Source organism: Filicampus tigris, chromosome 5 (genome assembly GCF_054856515.1).
Source record: "Filicampus tigris isolate MCC_2025a chromosome 5, RoL_Ftig_1.0, whole genome shotgun sequence".
Lineage (NCBI taxonomy): Eukaryota > Metazoa > Chordata > Actinopteri > Syngnathiformes > Syngnathidae > Filicampus > Filicampus tigris.
In genome coordinates this window covers 20,329,931-20,339,113 of record NC_141221.1, presented here as the reverse complement: position 1 = coordinate 20,339,113, position 9,183 = coordinate 20,329,931, and the positions used below count along the sequence as shown (strand labels likewise).

At 43.4% G+C, this 9,183-nt stretch overlaps 1 protein-coding gene across 1 annotated transcript; it reads left to right on the top strand.

Moving 5' to 3' along the window:
• Nucleotides 1-1,166: 1,166 nt before the first annotated feature.
• Nucleotides 1,167-6,917, top strand: npy8br (neuropeptide Y receptor Y8b). The gene is made up of 2 exons (XM_086030753.1): nt 1,167-1,358; nt 4,683-6,917. Exon 2 carries the CDS (start codon nt 4,808-4,810, stop codon nt 5,909-5,911), a length of 1,104 nt encoding a protein of 367 aa, XP_085886879.1. The 5' UTR covers nt 1,167-1,358; nt 4,683-4,807; the 3' UTR covers nt 5,912-6,917.
• Nucleotides 6,918-9,183: the final 2,266 nt, after the last annotated feature.

Genomic DNA, 9,183 nt, shown 5'->3' with positions numbered 1-9,183 from the left:
GTTTTTAATTGAATAAGGAAAGACTTCGAGCTTTATTTACATAGATAGGTGCACACGTGCTTAGCATAAAAACTAGTGTCTCTTCATTTTCATGCCGAGCCAACTCTAGTTTGTTTATCGCCTTCCGCCTACAGCCGGGGTACCCTTCCGCCGTCCATCTAGCCGCTATTTAGTCCGGCCGGACCAAATGATAATCGCCTATAGGTCAGTCCTCCTGTCATTTTAAACAGCCTTCCGTTAGCGTTTTCCGACTACCTACTTTTACTAACTAAACTGGACGATATTTGAAACGAAAGACTGACCGTGGCATGAAAGCATCACCGTGGCCGGACTAAATGTGTCTCCTTTTAGGACCTTTATGGACTTTTGAGGACCTCGACCACGGCCAACAAGAAATGGAAGCCTCGCCGCGGACATTAGAGCCTCACCGCGAAAATAGACGATACATTGATGGGAAAAACAGCTTCTGACTGTTCTTAGTCCGGCTATTTTTTTAAGTTTCCCATCTATCGTTTATTGCCTACATAGTGGCCGTCTGTCATAGGCAGATAGACAGACACTTACATCAGATACAGGCGTTGTTCTTTAACGTTGTTCTTTCATGTGATCCGAAGACTATTGCTTCCAGAAGAAGATCCAACAATTAAAATGCAGGGGAGCAAAATGCGATTATTTTCATGGAATAACCCCACAAATTGGGAGTGTCAGGTCTCCACACAGATGGATGATTCTGGACTACCTTTACTTGATAAGAAATTGTAATTTCCCCAAGTATGGAGCCCCCCTTATGGTGGTCTTTCTCCTACGCCGGCTAGACATGAATCAAACTATACTGTATTTATATTTAGCAAGTTACATAAACTCTTATGCACGACTATATTCAACAACAATATAATCTTGCCCATGTATTTTTTTTTAAACAATTATTTGTCACTGGAGGATGAGTGAAGGTCTGAGATCTACATTTTCTCGAAGCGGTGAAGGAGACCGTGTGTGCACATTTCTAATCATTCAATGTCCCCACTGGCCCCTTACGTGTGTGTGTGCCTGTGTGTGTGTGTGTGTGTGTGTATATGAGTGTGTGTCCGTATGTGTGTGTGGGGGCGCGTGGCTGCGCGTGCATGAGTTTGTGCCACGGAGGAATTGATTATGTAACATGTTCCCAATCACACCGTCGTCTGAGCGCGAGGATGTGAGTGAGGTCGCTTTAAGGAATATCTGTGCTGCCATCAGTCCCGAACAGCAGGACGCCTCCCTCCTCCTACCTTTTCTCCGACACCACCACTAACTCTCTGTCATTGTGGCTCACCTGGCGCCAAGCAGAGCGACTCCAAGTCAACACAGGAGGCTGCATCTCGGTAAGAAACTAGAGCTCAATTCTAACCAACGGACTAATAACTGGTATTTCTACAAACAGCGCAAATCAATCTCGAACTATTCTTTTAGTTAAAAGTAGAACGCTATATTGTTTTTCAGTGAACAGGCGCTGATAAAACCCCTAATTGTTTCACAAAAAAAAGCATTTTCGCGCCGCTGTTAATATTATTCCAGTATAAATATTTACTCAAAAGACTATTTCAAGTGCGTTGCAGTTTTCTTCAGCCTTTATTCTCGTAGCGCACAGTGTGATGCAGTGAGCTAAGTGGCGCGCGCTTCAGAGTAAATTTGTGTCGGGTGTCCCACGTAAGGGAGAGCCGTGAACTCACTTGAGGGGTGCAGCCGGAGAAGTCTACTCCAGCTGCACGAGGTACCCGCCCCGCACCCACACACATGCACACGCACGCACGTACGCACGCACACACGAAAACTCGAGGCTCAGCTGCAGACACACCACAGCAGGGATGGTGGGCAGGACGTGCACCCGCTCTCGCGCGCACGCAGATTGCCACTTTCACACTTTTCATCCTGTCATGCTTCTCTTCCGCCACTGCTGTCTCCCATTTGTGCATGAGCAAGTCCAGACCGGTGCCTGTTTTTGTTGTTGATACGTGTGTGTGCGTGCGTGTGCGTGCGTGTGTGCGTGTGTGCCATGTCCTTTATCAAAAGTTATAAAACAAACACACACGCACACACACACACACACGCACGCGCACACACGTACGGTATACCACTTCAGTACATAGATAGATAGATAGATAGATAGATAGATAGATAGATAGATAGATAGATAGATAGATAGATTCATTCTAGTGACTCGTCTAAATTAATCTGTATAATTTGCTGATTCAGTTTTTAATATGGATCTTTTACTCTAAAGCACAGGTGTCGAACTCAAGGCCCGGGGGCTAGATCCGGCCCACGACATCTTTTTTTATGTGGCCCACGAAGGCAAATCATGTCTATTGACTTGATGTGTTTCTTTGAAATTGTCTTAACTGTTAACACAACATATGAGCTATTGCAAGCATTTGTTACAAATCATTCCTTTAAAATACATTGAAAAACAGTTGAACAAACTATTTACTGGCTTCTGATTTCAAAACTAGTTTTCCATCAATTTGTTGGGTATATGTGATAATATAAGGCGATCATACATTTGTATGGGTTCACAGTCGTAACGGCCCTCCGAGGGACACCACAACTGTGACGTGGCCCGCGGCAAAAATGAGTTTGACACCTCTGCTGTAAAGAAAAATACATTATTCTAAGTATTTCATCTACTGTACATATATTTCCTTTCAAAACCGATCTACATATAATCTGTATTCTAATATATTTATTCTTTCCATTGAAATAATTAATGGAAATTCAATTATGATTTTGATTATTTCCCTCCACGATTACAAAATTGGCAGTCATAAAAAAAATTGAATACTAATTTTGAGTTGTTTTGAGGCATGCGCGAACAAGTTCCTCCGCCACGCCCCCCTCTCAAAACTCACGAACCTGCATCCCGCAAGCCATACTGCACACGCTGCACAGACCTGAAAATGGCAGAAGACCCGTCACAGGAACGACTTGTAAACAAGCAAGGCGAGTCGAAATCGCTTATATGGGAACACTTTTGGGTTTGCCGTGGAAGATGAAGAGCAAAGACATATAAAGTGCAAGAAGTGTTTCTACACCCACCGGCAACACGCCCGATCTTTTGAACCATCTTAAGTTCAACCGTTCGTGTGGCTTACAATGATGTTGTGATAAACCAAATCAAGAAAAAGCCGAATCAGATTACGGCGTCCTCCGCAAACCACAAGCCTCAATAGTTGAAACAGTATATGCGGCAACCCCTACCCATCAACATGGGAGGGACACAAAAAGATAACAGAATCTATTGCCAATTACCTGGCCAAAAGAAATATGCTCCATTAGCACAAGCGTCAACCCGGGCTTGAGACAAACGGTTGAAACGTTGAACACACGCCATGCTCTGCCTTCGACATACCACTTTTCAAGAGCTGCTTTGTACGACAAGCGTCGTCGCAATGAAGTGCCAATGAATTACTGACGCTGACTCACAACAGAGCGCCGGTCCGGCCGCACAGTGGAGCCTCATATCAGTCTAAGCATTCACTTTATCGACAGCACTTTGACTATTTCAAAATAGCACATTTCATACATCAAGTTTGGTTCATTTTCTTGTTTTGTACCCAAAAAACAAATGATCGTTTGAACAATCGTGATTTCGATTATTACCCAAATAATTGTGATGAATCTTTTTTTTTTTCATAATCGAGCAGCCTTACAAATAAGCTGGTTTAAATATAGAGAAAGTTGAACCAGCTTTGTTTTGGATTCCCAGTCTACATCATTGCCCTAGCTTTGTTTGTAATCGCCACAGACAAAACGGCACTATAATAGCAGAGATAGCCATGAGCAATTTATGTCCCACCTGTCGACAGCTATCAGCGTTAAGGGCTCTCTAAATGAAAGGTAATAAATCTGCTATCTCAGGTAGATTTCATACTCTTATCATAACTGTTGCAAAGCCATGCTTTTTGCAGAAGTGAGCTGTGGACAAAACAGGCTTCATCGGCATTGAAACAAATATGTTTTCCAATACACGCACGCACACACACACACACACAGCGTTTTGTGTGCTTCTTTTGTTTGTGTAATGGACCGTTCTCCGAGCAGCCATTTTGGAAAACATGCACGTTAATGACATTAAAGAAGGCTCTGTTCTTATTTGCAGAGCCCTAATCAACATGATTAGGGATAGCTTTATTTACCTCCCCCATTCATTTGTGAAAGAGCGGCGGTGAACAAAGACGAAGGAATGGCTTTGCAATTCTGCCCCTTATCACTCTGCAGATGGCAAACTATTAAAATGATCAACTAATGAGTGGTGATGAAAATGACAGACAGACGTTCATGGTATCGATGTCCATTTCAAAGGCTTGTTCCTCCAGAGAGCGAAACCGAGCACATTCTCCCACTCCAGAAGATTGAAACGGTGAGACAGGATGATTGTCTCAGAGCAGTCATTATCTCCGTCATTATGGTGGAACTCACATGCTATTTTCGAGACGCTGCAAAGTCTTGATCCGCACAGTTCACTGGATGATGCGCTCCTCTCAGGCAGGGTAGGGACGAAGACAAATCTGCCGATTGAGCGACATTGATTCCGCAGGATGCAAATGAAAACGAGCTAGCTGGAAACGATCCTTCTCAGCAGGGCGCGTGATATTTGAATATCTCAAGAGACGTTTCCCTTTCAATGATTAGAACTTTTCTTATTACAGAAAAATGAAGACCACTGCACAGCCAAAAACAACGAGAGGCTCCGGGGACTGGCGGCATTCTTCATAGAACACTTGCCAAAGATTTGACTCAACAAGCCCTGCGCATTTCAAACGAAGCCACGATCATGGAGCAAGAGCCCAACAGCAACTACAACCAAGCGTTGTGGAAGGAGATTCCGTGGGATTTCACCGAGGACTGCTCGCTCTCGCTGAGCGGCACCACCTTCCTCATCGTGGCGTACAGCGCCGTCCTGGCAGTGGGACTCGTGGGGAACTCGTGCCTGGTCTTTGTTATCGCCAGGCACAAGGAGATGCGCAACGTCACCAACATCCTCATCGCCAATTTGTCCTTCTCCGACATCCTGATGTGCGTCGTGTGCCTGCCGGTCACGATCCTCTACACGCTGATGGACCGCTGGATCCTCGGAGAGACTCTGTGCAAGCTCACGCCCTTCGTCCAGTGCGTCTCGGTCACCGTGTCCATTTCCTCGCTGGTCCTCATCGCCATGGAGCGCTACCAGCTCATTGTCCACCCCACTGGATGGAAACCCATGGCAAGGCAGTCCTACTTGGCGGTGGCTCTCACCTGGATCGCAGCCTGTTTCATCTCCGTGCCTTTGGTCAAGTACAGCATCCTCACGTTGCCTTTCCAGAACCTCAGCGCCCAATTCCCGGTCAGTGAGCAACTTGTCTGCATGGAGCGCTGGCCCTCGGTTCACGCGCGCCAGGCCTACACCACCTCCTTGCTCATCTTCCAGTACTTCCTGCCCCTCTCTCTCATCATGCTATGCTACCTGCACATCTATCTGCGGCTGCGGCGGAGGAAGGACATGGTGGAGCGCGGAAGGAACACGGCGCAAAAGAATAACAAAAGCGCCACGAGGATCAACGCCCTGTTGACCGCCATAGTGGTGACCTTCGCACTCTCCTGGCTCCCTCTCAACATCTTCAACACGGTGTTTGACTGGAACCACGAGGCCATCCCAACCTGTGGCCACGACATCATCTTCTCCTTCTGCCATCTCGTCGCCATGGCCTCCACCTGCATCAATCCGATCATCTACGGGTTCCTCAACAACAACTTCCAGAAGCAGCTCAAGTCCACCCTGTTGCACTGTCGCTGCTGGGGCGTCGCAGAGCGCTATGAGAGTGTGCCGCTCTCCACTGTTAGCACAGAGGTCACCAAGGGGTCGGTCCTGAGCAATGGCTCCAACAGCATCAATACTTAAAGCCAAGCTTCTGGGTGAAAAAGGAAGCTACCAAATCGGCCCCCTCCTCAGCTCCCATGATTTTATTCGTTGAAGGCTTTTTGTTTTGTCCAATGCAAAAGCGCGGTTGGCATTTACAGAGAACCTGGCAATTACAGAACGTAGGGAAGTAAAGCCACGTCCCCGGCATGACTTGATGCCCTCCAATTGTTATTGTCCCTGACTCAAAAGGAAGTGACAAAATGACAGGACAAAGGTTGGAAGTAATAAAGGATGACTACACGGCACACTTCGCAGGAGAACTTTGTGCATTTGCAGTGCTGTGGGACCATAAAAATTTTAAAACCTTTTAAAATATTTATTATGACTATCTACCCCCCGCCAAAAAAAGAAAAAAAAAAGCTACACCTTAGATGGTATCTTTTCACGTCGTTGTGTTTAAATATTTGCAGCTTGCTTTGCAAACTGTGATTCTGTGCATTGAAAACCTCAAATGAAGTGATACGGACAAGGTGGGTGTATGGCAAATGCTGACAGTATTGATGACTGATACTACAAAATAAAGTCTGGACTGTGATGTGTTAATGATTATTGACGGAGTAGCCTATTGCACAGTTGAAGGGAAGGACATTTTGCTGTGGCTCTGGGCATTTATGTGCATTATCTTCATGGGTTTCTTTTTCCGTAAACTCACCAACAGTGTAAGCTGACATTCCACGTTGTCCACGAGGATGTTTGCATCAATATATTGCGTGCAAATTGGGGTAGGTTTGCTAATGCATTGTGCCCTGCAACAATATATCAAGTGCCGTAAAAAAAAAAAAAAAAAAGTCAAATTGGCAATTCAGGCCAAAGTATGATTTCTAAGATGTATATAATCCTACTATATGAATGTATGGCCTGTTAAATATGTGACACTTTCAGTTTATTGTGTGGTTGGCAATAAAAAGCATTGTGTAGCGTAGCAGGAAACATGTTACTTACTTTGGTATGTGGATTGAAATAAAACATTTACTGTTGACTGGAACCACCATCTTGAGGGTGTATTCATTTGTAATTTCACAACACCGTATAATTTATGTGACTTGACTGTGCATTTTTCTTCCCAATTTCATCTAAAAAATGCAAACTATTACAGTCAGCCCAGACTGAGGGTTTTACACCCTCAAGAGCAAAAGCATAATTTGATCTACACATTAAAAATGTGCTATGCATCTGGAATTAAAAAAGCGTTTCAAGACATCATTTTCGAGATGAATTTAATCAATTTGATTTTCGATTAATCGAGACAGCTCAATTTTAAATTGATTTTCGATTGATCGTTACATCCCTAATACATACACTACCGTTCAAAAGTTTGGGGTCACCAAGAAATTTCCTTATTATTGAAAGAAAACTGTTTTTTTTTCAATGAAGATAACTGTAAACTTTAATCAGGAATACATTCTACACATTTTTAATGGTAAATGACAATTCTAGCGGCAAACGTCTGTTTTTTGGTGCAATATCTACATAGATGTATAGGGGCCCATTTCCAGCAACTATCACACCAGTGTTCTAAAGGTACAAGGTGTTTGTCCATTGCGTCAGAAGGCTCAAGGATATTAGAAAACCCTTGTGCAATCATCATTAGCACTAGAGAAGCTATAAAATTGACCTTCCTTTGAGTAGGTTGACTATCTGCAGCGTCACATTTGTGGGGTTGATTAAAAGCTCAAAATGGCCAGAAAAAAAATAATTTCCATGTGAAACTCAACAGTTGATTCTTGTTCAACTAAGAATCAATTGTTGAATTTCACATGGAAACTCAATTAAGGCTATGCCATGCGAGAAACTGATGATGATCCTACAAGGGCGTGTACAACTCCCTACCTACTCTATTAAGCTAAACTATTTTCAACAGTGCTCAAACTCATTTTTTTCCCCCCAAATCATTGTAGCCAATTTAAAGTGGTGAAAATAGCAAATACATACATGAAAATACAAATACACTACCGCTCTTGAATGTGTTACAGAGTGTTATAGAGGTGTGGCAATACTACCTAAATTTCCTCGTGGCGCAGAGGCCGTGTGGAGTAATTGGTGTCTATTTGACGTCTGGGTGTTTTGTTTTTGTTTGAGACAACAACGAGTGAAAATAGTAAGGTTCGCTGGATTAAGTTAGCTTGTTTGTTTAATATGGATCGATGTGATGCTTCGTTGTAGGACCCTCGATCGGAGGTAAGTCTCGGTTTCATATTGATATCCTCAGGGTTAGTTTATTTATTTCATCACTCATGGCTTTAGACCTTTAAGAAGGCATTTTGTGAAGATGTAGTAGCATAGGGCAGACGTCTGCTTTCGTGACGTTTACAGAGACTTTTTGCACGTTAGGGGCATCAAACGCAGACTTTGAAGTACTCGGCTGTCGCCAGCTTTGTGTTTGTACTCTCTTAATCAATGCCAGTGTTAAATTATTGATTGAATGTATTTTTTTGGGTAGTATTATGTTGACATGAGTGTGCAATAGCAATATAAGTGTCATGACCCTGTGCTGTGTTGATGTTTATTTTTCTTTCCTTTCAGCTGGAGAGGTGGGCGGTTCCCTTCAGCTGCGCACCTGCCACTCATTGTAATCAGCCTAGTTTAAAAGGACTACCAAACCATTTATGCCTTGCCGGATTATTCCACTGCTTGCTCCTGCCTATAGTCACCAAGTACTGAATTTTCGAGACGTTCTTGTTCACGCTGCGTACTTTGCACTTCTTGTTTTGACGCATTTTTCGTTATACTAAGCATTGTTTTTTTCATTGCAAAGAATATTCTCGGTTGAACTTTGACAAATTTGGAGTTAGCTTGTATTTTTATGACAAGCAACCTTTGTTTCAAGTGTCCTTTGTTCAAGCAGAATTGGTTTGTGTTCTTGTCTTGGCACGACGAGCAATTTTCGTTATTTTGATCCTTGCCTTTTGCAAGCATCTTTTGTTTGTCTCGTTTTCCTGGTTTTTGTTAACAGAACTCTTATTTGAACTTTGTCGGTTGTGCGAGTTTTTGTATAGCTGTAAAAAAATTTTTTGTCAACATCTATCTGGGTTTCCTGTTTCTGAGGCCTGCCTGATTCCGGATAACTCCGGAATCATAACAATAAGGTATATTACAACTTTAACAAAGCAGTGCCTGGGAACTCAAACAAGCTGGCGATTTTTGTTGACCTCCTGTAAAGTTGTCATTTTCTTGTAACGGTACGCTAAATCACATTTCGGTTCAGTTTTTTGGAAACTTCAGTTCGGTATATTTTTGGTACAAAAAAAACC